Source organism: Schistocerca gregaria, chromosome X (genome assembly GCF_023897955.1).
Source record: "Schistocerca gregaria isolate iqSchGreg1 chromosome X, iqSchGreg1.2, whole genome shotgun sequence".
Classification (NCBI taxonomy): domain Eukaryota; kingdom Metazoa; phylum Arthropoda; class Insecta; order Orthoptera; family Acrididae; genus Schistocerca; species Schistocerca gregaria.
In genome coordinates this window covers 705,245,380-705,262,194 of record NC_064931.1, presented here as the reverse complement: position 1 = coordinate 705,262,194, position 16,815 = coordinate 705,245,380, and the positions used below count along the sequence as shown (strand labels likewise).

General features: G+C 36.7%; 1 protein-coding gene across 2 annotated transcripts in view; it reads right to left on the bottom strand.

Annotated features, from left to right (window-relative positions):
- The window catches only part of LOC126299294 (uncharacterized), a 483,067-nt gene that overhangs the window by 175,502 nt on the left and 290,750 nt on the right, over positions 1-16,815 (bottom strand). For both annotated transcript variants that reach the window (XM_049991089.1, XM_049991090.1), the window contains exons 15-16: positions 13,348-13,469; positions 6,830-6,981 (exon numbers count right to left, since the gene is read on the bottom strand). In XM_049991089.1, coding sequence (XP_049847046.1) covers positions 6,830-6,981; positions 13,348-13,469 — 274 coding nt within the window. The remainder of the gene's footprint in view (positions 1-6,829; positions 6,982-13,347; positions 13,470-16,815) is intronic.

Sequence of the window (16,815 nt, the reverse complement as noted above, 5' to 3'; positions counted from 1 at the left end):
TACCCTTAGTTAACATTAATATGTGTATCCTATATAAGGTTTAGCCTCTACCAGCTGAGTTTAATAAGATGAAGCGATTATTCAATTATATAGCACCAGCAAAGGAATTTCTGATCATAGACAAAGCAAAGTGACAGTTTTGTGCAACTGTCCAGTGACCAACTCCTATGTAAAACGGTCATCCTGTGACATCAGATATGTAAACAGAGTTCATACTGGTGTCCACATAAGATCACAAGTAATGTGAGGATTGCATGCTGCAGCCAGTAACAGAAATTCCAAAAGATTTCAGTCTTAAATACATAGTGTCAAACGAAAATATCTACACTCAGATTCGAAACAACAAATGGTTGTATGTCACCTAAAAGGCTGAAGGCTTCCAGTCTGACCTTATGACATGCACCAATACAAGTAAAATAGAGACGGCTCCTAAGCTACTATAGACACAGATCACTGCCTAATAGAAGAACAGAAATGAGAAGTGTCTCAGATCCTCATACTCTTACCATTACAGCATACAGATAGGCATTCAGATGACCTCAAGGTCACTGGACATAAAACAGAAGACCCACAAAATGAAACAGACTACCAACAACATACGACCTACATACGGTGGTTTATAGATGAGTACTCCATGCAGGTTTGATAATATGCAGATTTGGTAATACTCTGTTTTGTAACTGGGATCATTGTTTATGTATTTATTACATATGCTGCAAGAGTTGTGGCAGATTTGTGAAGCAGCAGAAAGGTGATGTACCAAGGTATGTGTAACTAATACAGCTGTGACTAGTAGCATTTCTAAGGACACAGTAAGGTATATACATTCTCCCCAATCTGAAAAATATGGTGAGGAGGAGGAGTTAGTCGAGTATGACATTAGACAGAGTGTTGTGGAAAGAACAAAGTCAGACACCACAGCTTCCCAGAAACATAGGAGCTGACACACCCATGTTAGAGATGCTGCTGACAAAAGATAGAATGAAAAAAGGTACATATACAATACATCTTATATGGCATGTAATTATGAACTCTACAGTTTTATCAATGATACCAATAATGTAAAGTTTTATTATGTGAAAATGTAACCTATATCCAGAATCATGTGTGTTTGTGTATTATATGGTGTGTAATATGAAAATTGTAACTCTATAGTTATAAGTCTGTCCTTGTATCAATGCTCCCATTCATGTGGGTTGGTTTATGTGAAGAGATTTTATTTTGCTGAAACTACCTTCCAGGTACAGTGATGAACTTGTTTTGGTGAACTTTATCATATGTAAATATGTTCTGTTTGGAAATAAAGCAAGGGAAAAGTCCACTGGACATGTGACTAGGCAATGAAAATTTCATAACTTTGGAGGGCTGAGCTTACAAAATTTTCCCCAAGGGAAGGGAGGTGTCACAAATCGAAAAATGTTTGATCAGTTCATTAACACAACTCAGAAAGTGAGCCTTGGCCAGAGGCAGTAGGCTGCTTGTTTCAGTGCCAGTAGTGGTGAACCAATATCAGAACTCAATAATGGATGATGGCTCTGTCACTCTCGTGACATGCAATAGCAGCCTGCTTGACTAGCTCCCCCACAGCTTACAGAGTAGCAATGAACGGATATTCCAGAAGGGCCAAATACAGCTGGCATCATGCAGTAACTGCAGGGTCAGCCACGCACAGCAATTCATCATCAAATCTTTCAGAAGGGCAGTGTGCAAAAGAAGCCATATAAATAGGGACTTCCAAACCTACTGGATAGTGCTGTACCAACAACAAGTAGATGATGCCATGTCCACAACACTTATCAGCGTGAACCAGATAAGATATTTCACTATCCTTGGCCAATGTGGGACACAGAGCAGACTTCATGAATAAAGAGTTAGTCAATTATAGCTGGGAACTTGTAAATAGGGAGAAGTGCCAGGGATACTTCCATGGAATGTACTCACATCTATACTTTGACATTTCCACCCTGTTTCCTCAGTAGCCCTACTGAGTTCAATACTCTGTACCACTCAAACATTGCTTTTCAGCCAGGGCCAGGGAATCATCAGGTGATCCACCATCAGTTAACCACATCTAATTCATTGACAGAGGTAAGATCCCCTCTCATGCTTCTCACTGTCTTTCTTACTCCCTCTCAGGACATAGCAATAGTATACTGTTTTCAGCATTTTATTACACATAATTTTGTACAGTTGGAAAAGCAAGTACAACAAGATGCTTATTTTTCTGCAGACGAAGTTAAGATGGTTTCCCCATCAATGAGTGCTACGCCAGTACAGACCGAGAAATTAACAGTTTCACTATCTGCATATGAAATTTCACAAATATTTCATACATATCTGTGGCATGAGTGGCTTGCTATGAACTCCAGTGACTTTGATTTGGTGGTATTGCCTTTCACATACTGGTTACTAATACCAATATTCGATTAAACTAGATGTACTTTTTGTCACAAAATACACAATAAATATAACAACAAAAAACAAATATGCTAATGTACCTTCCACAGATCCCAAGTGAAATTATTGTAATGGATGTAAAATAAATATGTATACAGTTTCATTTAGAAGGTAATAATACTAAACTGAGAAATCATTTTACAACACTTATTCACAATGATTGCATTACTGCACTGAATTTCTGTGGAAGTCAGGTTGGACTAATACTCACATTATCCTGATATTATTAGTAACAGACACAGATGAGTTGGTTCTACTAACAAATTAATCTGTGGGGTAGAAGGAGTTGGCCACCAATAAATCCTTTAGGCTCCTCCTTAACTAACTTTATTAGTAGTTAAACATTTTATAGCTGCTGACAGGATACTGAAAATGTGTGTTCCAGAATAATGGACACCCTCTTGGACCAAAGTAAGTGACTTTAAATCTTTGTGAAAATTATTCTTATTTCAAGTATTGATGTAATTAATTGTGCTGTCATTTTGAAAAAAAAGATGTATTTGTAATGTAAAATTTCTTGAGTTTACACCACACACAATTCTTATTACACGTTTTTGGACCCAGAAAACTTTGGCTTGCTTAATGACTTGCCCCAAAAAAGTAGTCCCATATGACATTATAGAATGAGAGTAAGTGTAGTATGCAAGATTTATCATGTTTATATCCTCTGTGTCTAACAACATTTGCACTGCAAATAGGGATCTGTTCAGGAGTTTGGCAGGTCTGTGGTGTGCTCCTCTCAGTTGAATTTATTAGCAAGCAGTAATACCAAGAATTTAACACTGTCCATTTCTTCTGTCTATTTGTCATCATGTTTTAGGGCTGCACTGTGGAAATCCTCTTACAAGTTCTGAACTGCATATAGTGTGCTTTTTCAAAGTGTGGTGACAAAGAACTGGCTTGGAATCATTTATTAATGCCCATGAAAATTTAATTAATCCATCTTTCCGAGACTACACTTAATTTGCTATTTATCACAATGTTTGTATCTTCTGCAAACAAAACAAACTTGGCATCTGGTAATGTTACTGATGAAAACCCATTGATACACACAAGGAAAATTATGGTTCCTGTGATGGAAGAATGTGAACCATTTTGCAGCATTTCCTGTTATACCATAATATTCTAGTTTACTTAATGGGATATTGTGATTTCCGCAATCAAATGCCTTTGACAAATCACAGAATATAGCAACAGCCTGCAATTTATTGCCTAATGAACTAAGCATACTTTAACTGTATGTGTAGGCAGCCTTTCGAAATCTGAATTGTGACTTTGACAATATATTATTCGCTGTTAGCTGTTTAACAAGCCAATTGTATGTTACATTTTGTACAATATTTGAGAATGCTGGCAGAACTGATACTAGACAGAAATATGATGGTACTTCTGTATCTTCCTTCTTAAATAAAAGCTTAGGTTCAGCATATTTCAACAATTCATGAAATGTTTCTCTGATAAATGATTGGTTACACATATAGTCTAATATATTATTTAACTCAGAAGCACACATTTTAATTAACTTTGTCGATATTTTATCATAACCACTACAACTTTTTAGTATTAAAGATTTTATGGTGTACATTACTTCTACTGGGATAGTGAGGGTAACATTTATATCAGTGAAGTTATGTGTAATGACTGGTCTGAGGTGCTGCATACAGCATCTACTTCACCCGACAACCCCATCTTTTCAGTAACAGTTCTTAAATACTTGTTAACATTATCTGCCCCTCTCCATGTCTAGTTCTTCCATTCCCCTTCTTCACTATATCCACATTCTCTTTATTTTGTTATCTGATGTTATTATCTTTGTCTTGTAATGTATTTGCTTTGATGTCCATATTACTATCTTTAATATTTTGCAGTATGTCTAGTAATGTACTATAGCATCAACATCAGAGCTATTTCTGACTGACAGATATAGTTCCCTCTTGATTTTTCAAGATGTCTTTACTCCTTGAGTAATCCATGGCTTATTTGTAGACTTTGGTTTAATGTGGGTTACTTTTGGAGGAAAACAGTATTAATATAATTTAAGCACTTTATTATTAAAAGTGTTGTATTTTTCACTCATACCATGAGTGCTGTATATATAAATTTATTTTATCTCTTTGAGGAGTGTCTTAAAATACTCAATTTTTGGCTTACTGAATACCCACTTCATTTCAGATTTAATAGAGTTTATATCCTGATCAGAATTCACATTTAACAAAAGGAATTGTGTGTCATGCTCTGAGAGGCCATTGGGTACTGGTTTTGTAATACAAGTTGTTTTGCTGGACTTTTCTATAAAGATGTTATCAACAGCTGATTGTGAGAAACTAGCTACCCTAAATGGGAAGTTTACAGTAGGAATTGTGTTTAATGATAGTTGCTATAGCAATAACAAACATGATTTATGAAGCATAATATAGAGAAAAACAGAAGATTGATGAAATACAGATTGTGCATAACAGGTCTATTTCTAGAGTTACAAACTCTAAAACCTCCAGCACGCCACTTTTTTTAAAGACTTAAAAGTATTGATTTTTAACTATTGCCTTCTAAAGAGTAAAGGAAATTTAAATAACTACAGCTTAATATAAGTTGTACACCAACAAAAAACTAGGCAAATGAAACAGATAGATATGCCCACAACTAGATTAAAGAAAGGACAGTCTAGTTATGAATAATTGGGCGTAAAATTATTTAATACTTTACCTTTACAGGTGCATTGTGTCTAACTTAATGACATTAAAACAAAAACTGAAAAAGGGTTGAAAGAAAAGGATTTTTACAAAATTTCAGAATTTCAAAACTCTCCTAAGGATGCCCTGAGATCTTAAATTATTTCTTCCTGTAAATTATTTTGTTTTTACCTGAGTATGTCAATGGTTTATTAGATACTTCTGTATATTGTTTTCCATTTACTATCAAATTAAGAAATTGTTCTCTAGTGTATGTTTTATGTGTCTTGTATTATTATTAACATGTGTACTGTAACTATGTGAACAAAATGTATTTGTGCAATATATGTACTCTCCCTATGATGACACTAATTGTATAAAAATGCTCAAAGATGGATCAAAATTAAACACAATTTTACATGATCTAATGTAATTTCTTTGATTCATGTTAATGTCCAAGAACTGATCACAAATTTTTCATTTATCACACTGCATGAGTCATATAAAATACATACAGGGTGAACTGGAAGTCCATTGACAAATTTTCAGAGATTGTTTACAGATACCCTCTGAGTATTTCGGTATACAGACCCCATGTTTTCCAGTGGCCTAGTACAGACTTATTGCATTTTGTTTGGTTTATTGGCTAAATTAGCTTTGTACCTGCATTGCACTGAAAATATCTGCACAACTGCACAAATGTAGATGGTAGATGCTGTGGATTTTGTGTGGAAACAAACTTGTTCCATCCACTTCCTGCTGACAGCACTCATGCCCACTGCACTATTTACCCTCAAGGTTGCATTCAGTACTACTCAGTTCTGTAACAAATTTGTCTTTTGAAGACTTGGCTGATAAGCACTTCCTATAGGTGTTCACTGAAGGCAATGGAAGAACAGCACAATTATGTGCTCAACTGCTCCTGCAGCGATGACAACCATACCACATTAACTTTGCATTACTCTGTTTACTCCATGTTTTGTGCTGCACATTTTGCAAGTGTATATCATAGAATTTTCCACTGTTGTGGAGGTATTTTTGCCAGGAATAAAGGTAACTAGGATAAAAATCAAAGGAAACTTAATTACATAATTATTTTGAAACAAGCCACAGGAGCCCACAGGCTCCTTATACCAAAATTCTCAGAAGGAATCTTTGAACAACCTAGAAAGCTGTTGGAGTTCTGGTCCACTGCACACGCATGTGTGTGTGTGTGTGTGTGTGTGTGTGTGTGTGTGTGTGTGTGTGTGCTTACTACAATTACTAAAAGTGTCATCCTGGTGCTTACTTTCAATCATAGGTTTTTAATATTCAATATGTGACACATAATTGCATAAATATGTCATTTGGATGGTATAAGATTCTCAGTTCTATTTTACTCAATGAATTTTAAAAGCCTTATCTATAATATTTGATAAAATTATTGTATGTGAAAATCTTATTTTTTGAATAAACCTCACCACAAGCTATTTAAGTCACAGGGATATTGATGGGACTACATTTAGATTCATTGAAGTCATAGAGTATGGTCCCTTCTTCCACTAATAGTCAGCATTAAGTCAGTCAGTTTGCTAACATCCATTACTGCAGATTCAGTAATAACTACATTATGTTAAAACATATCTAGCACATTTCCAGTGTATTAGTGACAAGGTAATTAAGACCATCAGTCATTATTATGAAAATAAGAATGTTTTACTGACCTGTCCCAAGAAAGTATAAGATCGACACACAAATTCCCTTTCCACATCACATGCTTGCTCACAGCTTTTGTCGCTGAAAGAGGACAGTGATTTATCTGTGTATATGAGCTGTTGTCCTGATTTGTGGTATGTGTAGGCACAGTGTGTGAGACCTGCAATGTAATCATGATCAAAGAATGACACACTTTTATTACATTTCTTTATTTACAAGCACTGGCAACTCATGATTATACATTCTGAGTGCTCAAAATTTTTTGGATCCAGATAAATTTGAAAGCGTCAAATTAATAGCTTCTGTTGCATAATAGTTATGCTTATCAAGGAGTTTGTACAACTACAGAAACTGCCGGTAATAATGATCATGATAATAATGACATGCATAACTTGTCTGAAAAAAAAAAAGAATTGTTTTTTTGAATTTTGTTGTTTTTTACATAATGAAGTACACTTTAGGGCAAGAACAAAATAATGTTTAAGCTTTCGCTATTTTCCATTTCATATTTTTGTGTAAGAGTGGTTTTTGTGCCTTTTTTAATTTTTTTGGAGAAATGTACAAGATCCTTAACATGTGTTAGTCCATGAATTAACTTCCGGGACATTAATATGTTGCACCTACAGAAAAATTTACACTTATAATACACTTCTTCGTGAAACATTCGCTTGTAGGCATGCTTATTTGATTTCATCACTTTCTGAGGTGACGGATCTGGTCTGGGAGGCCTAGTTCCTTTGCTACTAACTTATCCTAATGATTTTCTTTTCTGTTGGCACAAACAGATTCAACAGAGATCACACTGACACTGCAACACAAAAGCCAATTCCAGCACAGTAAACAACCAACACCAAACTACCATTTGTGGAAATGATTAAATTCAGATAATAATGTGGACCAGCATGGTCACTTCACTAGAATACAAATGAGGCACCGGGAACCATAAGGACCAAAAGCATGCCACTGTTGATCCCACATTTAAGTGGGTATCAGGCAAACCAGTAAGACAGTGTTTCATAAATGTGTATATATACAGTGCAGGCCTACAGCAGAGATAAAACTGACCTACCACATGGTCAACAGATGTCAGAAGTATGAATAATTGTCACAATCTCAGTATCAACAATGATATGCTTTACAGTTCTTAGCACCTCAAATGGATTACTGTATGATAAAATTAGAAACTTAATATACTATGTCTCATTCAAAAACCCACAAAATAGGTTTTTCTGGCCGTATAACTATAACACATACTGACATTCAATCTAATTTTACTATATAGTGAGTGAATTGGCACATCTGAGGTGTGTGCTACCATCTAGTGGGATTTATGCCAAGTGAACAGGTATAAAAGTCTGCTGTAGTGTGCTACCACCTTGTATCTCTGTGGTAGACTTGTAGTTAAGTGATAAGGACTATATGTGCACACTGTGAACTGTGCATTGTTCATTAAATCTGTATGTATTTGGCCTGTAAGACAATTATGTCATGCCAGTTGAGTATACGTAAAAGCTCCTCAAAATAAGCACAACTGAAGGTGGGCTCATCACCCTGATGCCAAGTTTCACAAAGTCTAGAGCAGCAATGTAGCATAGCATGTCAGATTTAGTGCTCTGTATTTCCAATTACAGCTTCTATATTATTTTTAACAGCATCCAAAGAAAAATAACAAAACAAATCCACAATATGTCAAAGGCTAGTGTGTTCACATGCTCTTGTACCCTTACACAGTAGCTGCCACTGTTTACAGTTATACACCCATGTATCACATTGGCTGAAATGGAGCATTATTTATGTGAGAGGTTTTGATACACGACAGAGAGAAATCATCAGTTGTATTTAACAAGATTCTTGAGATGTGCTTAAAATGCTAAACAAATGTCCTGTGCAGGTCACCTATCCAGTCTATGAGGTATTACAAAATTTTATTTCAATTTTATAACTTTTTGGTTAAATTTCAATCTACAATGTTTATGCACAATTTGTTATGGTCTACATGCTGAGTAGGTGCATAGTTTCAGTTAAGGTTGTTTGGTCCAGTGGAACATGCTGACAAACAAGTGACTAAGCACCATTATGAGTAACAAAGATGTAGTGTGGGAAAGAAATCGTGTTGGCTTTTGACTGTCCTCAGATTAGATTAGATTTACTTTTATTCCAATTGATCCATAGTGAGGACGTCCTCCAGGATGTACACTATGTCAGAAAAACAATAATACATGACAAATATTTACAACTAAAACAAATAAGCTAATGTACCTTCCATAGATCCCATGTGGAATGATTTTTTTAATGAACACTATATGAAAGGATCATTTTACAACACTTATTTACTGAGATCACATAATGCACTGAATTTAAAATTTTAAAAAGTTTTTTTTTTAATTTATAAGGTAAGAAACATATAATAGAACTACCACAATACTTATTTGTAATGCACTGAAAAGGTGCAGAAGTTAGACTGTACTTTACACACACACACACACACACACACACACACACACACACACACACACAAAAATCAATTGGTTCATCAATGGAGTAGAAGGAGTTGGCCACCAATAAATCCTTTATGCTTTCTCTGAAGCTGAATTTCACTGGTTGTTAAGCTTTTTATGGCTGCTAGTAAGTTATTGAAAATGTGTGTTCACTAATAATGCACAACTTTTTGTACAAGAGTAAGTGATTTTAAATCCTTGTGAAGAATATTCTTATTTCTAGTACTGAGTTCATGGTTTGAAAAAGTGAATGTTTTTAATGACAAATATTATTAAGGAATAAATGTATGTGGAACCAGTAGTTAGTATCCCTAGTTCTCTAAACAGGCCTCAGCAGGATGTTCTTGAGTTCACAACACATATAACTCTTACTGCACATTTTGTGCCTGGAAAACTTTATCTTGGTTTGATGAATTACCCCAAAAAATAATCCCATATGACATTATGGAGTGAAAGTAAGCATAGTATGCCTTTTCATTTTTATATCCCGTATGTCTGACAGAACTTGCATTGCAAATAGAGATTTGTTTGGATGCTTCAGCAGTTCTGTGGTGTGCTCCTCCCAGTTGAATTTATTATCAAGCTGTAATACCAAGAATTTAACGCTGTCCACTTCTTCTATCTGCTTGTCATCAAATGTTAGGCATATACTCATGGGCCAGCCCTTACAAGTTCTGAACTGGATGTAGTGTGTTTTTTCAAAGTTTAATGACAAAGAATTGGCTAGGAACCAGTGATTAATGTCCACAAATATTTTATTAGTTGATCTTTCTAAGACTACACTTGATTTGCTATTTATTGCAATGTTTGTATCATCGGCAAACAAAAGAAACTTGGCATCTGGTAATGTTACTGATGAAAGGTCATTGATACACACAAAGAAAATGTAAGGCCCTAAGATGGAACCTTGTTGCACCCCATCCCACATGTAATTACTTCCCAGTTGGATGATGCCTGATAGCTTAATACATATCTCTTTCCTAATAACACCCTTTGTGTCCTGCCAGAGATATAAGATTTGAACCATTTTGCATCATTTCCTGTTACACCATAATATTCTAAGTTACTTAAAAGGATATTGTGACTTACACAATCAAATGCCTTTGACAGATCACAAAATATACCAGTTGCCTGCAATTTTTTGTCTAATGAATTAAGTATATTTTCAATGTAAGTGTAGATACCCTTATCAATATCAGAACCATTTATGAATTCAAACTGTTACTTTGACATTATGTTATTTGTGGTAAGATTTTTATAAAGCCTCTTGGACATTACCTTTTCTAAAATTTTTGAGAATGCTAGCCAAAGTGAAATTGGACAGAAATTTGAAGCTATTTCTTTATCTCCCTTCTTAAACAGTGGCTTAACTTCGGCATATTTCAACCGTTCAGGAAATGTTCTGCTGATAAACAACTGGTTCCACAGATAGCTTAATATGTTACTTAGCTCATAATAACATTCTTTAATACACTTTGTTGATATTTAATCATACCCACTAGATGTTTTTGATTTTAAAGATTTTATGATGAAAATTACTTCTGCTGGGATAGTGAGGGTGAAATTCATATTATGGAAGTTACTTGCAATGTGTGGTCTAAGGTATCTCAGGGCAGCATCTACAGAATCTGACAGCCCCATGTTTTCAGTAACAGTTATAAAATGTTTGTTAAAAAGTCACATCTGTCACCAGTGTATCATTTACTGTTAATGCTATTTGCCCCTCTTCATGTCTGGTTCTACTGGTCTCATCCTTCACTATATACCATATTGTCTTTATTTTGTTATCTGATATGACTATCTTTTCCTTGTAATATATTTGCTTTGATTTTCGTATTACAGTCTTTAATATTTTGAAGTATTTTTTGTAATGTGCTGTAGAATGAACATCAGAACTGTTTCGGATTGACAGATATAGTTTTCTTTTTGTTTTACAAGGTACCTCTATTCCTTGAGTAATTCATGGCTTCTTTGTAGACTTTGCTCTTTCCTTGGTTAATTTTGGGGGAAAACAGTGTTCAAATAAGGTAACCACTTTATTAGCAAAAGTGTTATATTTTTCATTCATGCCATGAGAACTGTAATTATCACTCCAGTGAATGTCTCTGAGGAGTGTCCTACCATAATCAATTTTTGACTCATTGATTAGCCCCTTGAGTTCTGATTTAACAAATTTTCTATTCTGTTCAGTATTAACATTTAGCAGAAGGAACTGCATGTCATGGTCTGAGAGGCCATTGACTATTGGTTTTGTAATATAATTTTGTTCATTGGATTTTTCTATAAAGATATTTTCAATGGCTGTTTGTGAGCAATTGGCTACCCTAGTTGGGAATTTCATAGTGGTAATTAAGTTGAATGATAGTGTTACTAACTCAAATACGTTCTTAATGGGAGAGTCTTTAAGGAAATCTACATTGAAGCCACCAGCAGCCACTATTTCTTTGTTTTTGGTTGTTAAATGGGCCACTACAGCTTCAAGGAGGTTTATGAACAGATTAAAGTTACCTGCAGGTGCTTGATATACACTTAATATTATGAAGGATTTTTTATGAAATTCGACTTCTGTTGCACATGTTTCCATATGATGTTCTAGGCAAAATTTATGACTGTCTATGTTCTTAAATTTATGACAGTTCCTGATGAATGTGTCAACTCCTTTCTCAATTTCTGCTCTATCTACAAAAGCGAGATGGTAACCTAAATCCTGTAACACTTTAAAGTTTTATACCAGTGGTCACATGATGTTCAGAGAAGCAGATTATGTCAGCTGGGTTTGAGGACTCTAATTCATCTATGCAGATTGGATCCAGATTGGACATTCTGGCAACTGCTTTCAACTAGTTATGACATGATCCATCTCCTCTCTCTCTTTGGAAAGAGCCCTTAGGATTGACATTCTGTGACATTGACCACTCAGCTACCGGGGGTGGACATCCCTAAGGTGGCTGTAGTATATTCTAAGATTCCTCACTTAAAACTGGTTTCTGGAACTTTGTAAGTAGGGATAACAATAAATAAAATAGCCTTGGGCTGCAATTATGGTGTTACAGATTTTATTACACGATCAGTTTCAAGTCTCATGCCTCATCATCAGATGCACCAGTGCACAGTTACCATTTCTTGGCATGGACTATCCATATCTTCATTACCCATCATTGGTATTGGTGGGAGTGCAGCCATATACAGTAATAATAATGAATAAAATAACCTCAGGCTGCATGATCCATTTTGAGTCCATGCCAAGAAATGGTAATAGTGCATAGGTGCTTCTGAGGATGAGGCATGAAGATGTCCAACTCATAGTGTCATCAAATACAGATTTTACAGTATTTCTGAGATACTGTCCTGTGAGTCAAACTAACCAGTGATCATTTTGTGTGAGCAGTCTCATTCGGAATGGGTCCAACACACTTGAGTAATATTCTAGAATGGTTCACATAAGTCTTTTGTAACCAGTCTCTTCGTAGACTAATCAATTTCCCAGTATTTTGTCAATGAAATGAAGTCTGTCACCTCCTTTACCCATTATAGAGCCAATGTGATAATTCCATTTACTATTCCTACAAATTGTTACATCCTACTCTGATTATGAAGTGCTTCAAACTAATACATATTTATGCTTAACCTAGCTATGCCATAGACACTGTGTAATAAGATAAGATCTTTTACAATGTTGGAAAATTTAGCTATGCACATTTTACTTGAAGTAAGAGTTAAATAAGATTTTTGCACAGAATACTTCTTAACATGAGAAAAATATAGTTCAAAGTGCTTACGCACTGTTACTATTTATGTGCATCTTATGACGTACTACGAATTATTTGTCAACATCTGGTTTAATTTTTATCATTCAGTATGTACATCCAGCTAGGAGGCTCTTTAAATAATTTTTATGTGACAATAACAAGATAAATGTCCCAAGGATGAGACAGGAGTAACAATACAATGAAATAATGCAACATCAATTGATATGTGACTAGCACTAGTAGCATTAGTCTTAAATAACTACTAGTAACTGTACTCACGTGGTGCACATTGATTCTCCAAATAATCAGAGTCACCATTCACTATGAATGCTTGTGGCTGAGTATAACGATCTTCACAACTTAGTCGGCATTCTTTCCTTAGATAATTATATGTGATTGATCTGTGAAAAATGAATGGGGCATGTAAATTGTATAATTTGATTTTAAAAATGCTTTACAGCTTTACTGTGACATTACTGTTAACAAATAACTGTCCAAACAAAAAATCAAACAATGGGAACTCTAGGTAGGAATATCAACAATGCAGGAAAAGATAGATTGCTGCTCACTGTAAAAACGATATTTTAAGTTGCTGACAAGCACAATTAAAAGACACTTACACAAAGATTTTGGCCACAGCCTTCATCAGAAAAGAGAGACACATGCCATTCAAACACACAAGCAAGCATACCTCACGCACACAACAGCCAACTCCGGCAGCTTGGACCAGAATGCCAGACACTTGACCAAGTGTGTGTGAGCTGTACTTTGTGAATTTGTGTGTGTATGTTGTCTATTTCAGAAGAAGGCCTTATGGCTGAAAGCTAAAGTGTTTAGTTGTCTTTTTGTAGTGCCTGTGTGTGACTCAAGATTTTCATTTATCCTTTTCATAATATTGCCATTTTTCCATTCTGGATTTTCCAAGGTTGAGAGTCATAGGCACACGAAACTGAGACAGAATTTTGGTGACCTAGTACTCTGGTAACTAAAATATGAAGCACACAAAATAGATTTTATATGTTTTACACTGAGATAAGGCGCATGGTATTCCTCCCCACCCATGAGAAGTGATTTTGTGGTATTAGGAGTGGCTGTTGAAAAACTTATCATCTGTCGCAATAGTATGAAAAGAAAAGCTGGTGCTCACCATATAGCAGAGATGCTGAGTCACAGATTGGCACAACAAAAAGACTGTCACAAATAAAGCTTTCGGCATGTAGGGCCTTCATCAAATATAGACCACACACACACACACACACACACACACACACACACACACACACACACACACACTCATGCAAACACAACACACACACACACACACACACACATGATCGCAGTTTCAGGCAACTGTTGCCAAACAGTGAGCAGCACCACCAGTGCATGATGGGAGAGGTGACTAGGTTGATGTCACCTCCCTTTACACTAACATCCCTAATGCCCATGGTCTTACTGCTATTAAATACTATCTTTTCCAATGCCCAATGATTTCCAAACCAACAACCTGCTTCCTAGTCGCCATGACCAAGTATATCCTCACCTGCATTTACTTCTCCTTTAAAGGTATTAGCAACAAACACCCACATGGCACCATCCTATGTCAACTGATTCACAGGCCACCTAGGGGAATCCATCCTATACAACCAGTATCCTAAACCCCTCACCTGGTTCAGATTCATTGATGAGATCTTTGTGATCTGGATAGAGGGTGAGGACATCCTATCCACATCCCTCCAGAACCTCAACAACTTCTCCCCCATTTGCTTCACCTGGTCCTACTCAACCCAACAAGCCACCTACCTAGATGTTGACTTTCACCTCAAAGATGGCTACATCAGTACCTCTTTCCATATCAAACCTACTAACGACCAGCAATACCTTCACTTCCATACCAAGAAGTCTCTTCCATACAGCATAGCTACTCATGGTAGTCACATCTGCAGTGATGAGAAGTTCCTCTCAAAACATACTGAGGGTCTCACTGAATCTTTCACAAGCCGTAATTATCCTCCCAACCTTATAAAAAAAAATCTCCTATGCCTTATCTTTTCAGTCTCCCACCATCTCCCAAATTCCCACTGTCCAGCCATAGAGGGGCATTCCCCTTGTAAACTCAGTACCAACCAGGACTCGAGCAATTGAATTACATTCTCCACCAGGGTTATGAAATGAGTAATTTCTTGCTCACCATCCTTCTCACCTCTCCCACAGTGGTACTGCACCGTCAACTGAACCTACACTATATACTTGTCCATCCCTACATAATCACTGCTCCCAACCCCTAACCTCATGGCTCATACCCCTGTAATAGACCTAGATGCAAGACCTGTCCCATACATCCTCCCACCACCACCTTCTACATCTACACCTACATGACTATTCTGCAATTCGCATTTAAGTGCTTGGCAGAGGGTTCATCGAACCACAATCATACTAGCTCTCTACCATTCCACTCCCGAACAGTGTGCGGGAAAAACGAACACCTAAACCTTTCTGTTCGAGCTCTGATTTCTCTTATTTTATTTTGATGATCATTCCTACCTATGTAGGTTGGGCTCAACAAAATATTTCGCTTTCGGAAGAGAAAGTTGGTGACTGAAATTTCGTAAATAGATCTCGCCGTGACGAAAAATGTCTTTGCTTTAATTCACGTATCATATCTGCCACACTCTCTCCACTATTACATGGTAATACAAAACGAGCTGCCCTTTTTTGCACCCTTTCAATGTCCTCTGTCAATCCCACCTAGTAAGGATCCCACACCGCGCAGCAATATTCTAACAGAGTCCGATCACAAACATCATCTATCACATCAAAGGCAGGACAACCTGTGAAACCAGTCATGTAATCTACAAGCTCAGCTGCAACAACTGTGTGGGCATGACAACCAACAAATTGTCTGTACACATGAAGGACCACCAACAAACTGTGGCCAAGAAACAAGGGGACCACCTGGTTGCTGAGCACACTGTCAACATGACATCCTTCATTTCAATGACTGCTCCTCGGCCTGTCAGCCTGTTCCATATGGATCCTTCCCACCAACACCAGCTTTTCTGAATTGTGCAGGTGGGAACTTTCCGTGCAATATATCCTACGTTGCTGTAACCCTCCTGGCTTCAACCTTCATTAGTCATTGTCCTCACCCATCCAGCCTCCCTGTTCCCATTCCAGCACTATACAGTCCTCATTCCACCATCACACGCAGTCTTTCTACTTCTCTCCTTTTCCACTACCCCCTCTCCCCACCCCTCCCCTGCCATCCATCTAACCTCCCGACTGCACATAGCTGCCCTACCCTCTCCATCTCATCCCTACACGCTCTGCAGCAGCATTGCATTATCCACCACCCCTATCCTACTATCCCTTCCTCTTACCACCCCAGCCTCCTCCTTAACTCCACCCAGTTGCCATCACCATCATCCACTGGTGCTGATGCTCACAGTGTGGCAACCAGTTCATGAAATAATTTAGCACACTGACAAAAATGTTATTCAGGAATGACAAAGTTGTAGAAGGAGGAGTGTTTCACATGGAAAAGATTGCATCATTGGAAGAAGTCCAAACTAGAAATTCTGAATTGTATCTTGATTAACCAACTGTTAACTCACATCCTTTTTCTTAGCAAGCTGGTGCATCACCAAATTAGTCATTTAAAGTAAGATGTGTCTTTCATAACACCTTTTCTGAATGTTGGATTGGCAGAAGTAGTCCAAGTTCCTGGTCTTTTAGGCCTCTGGTCTTACA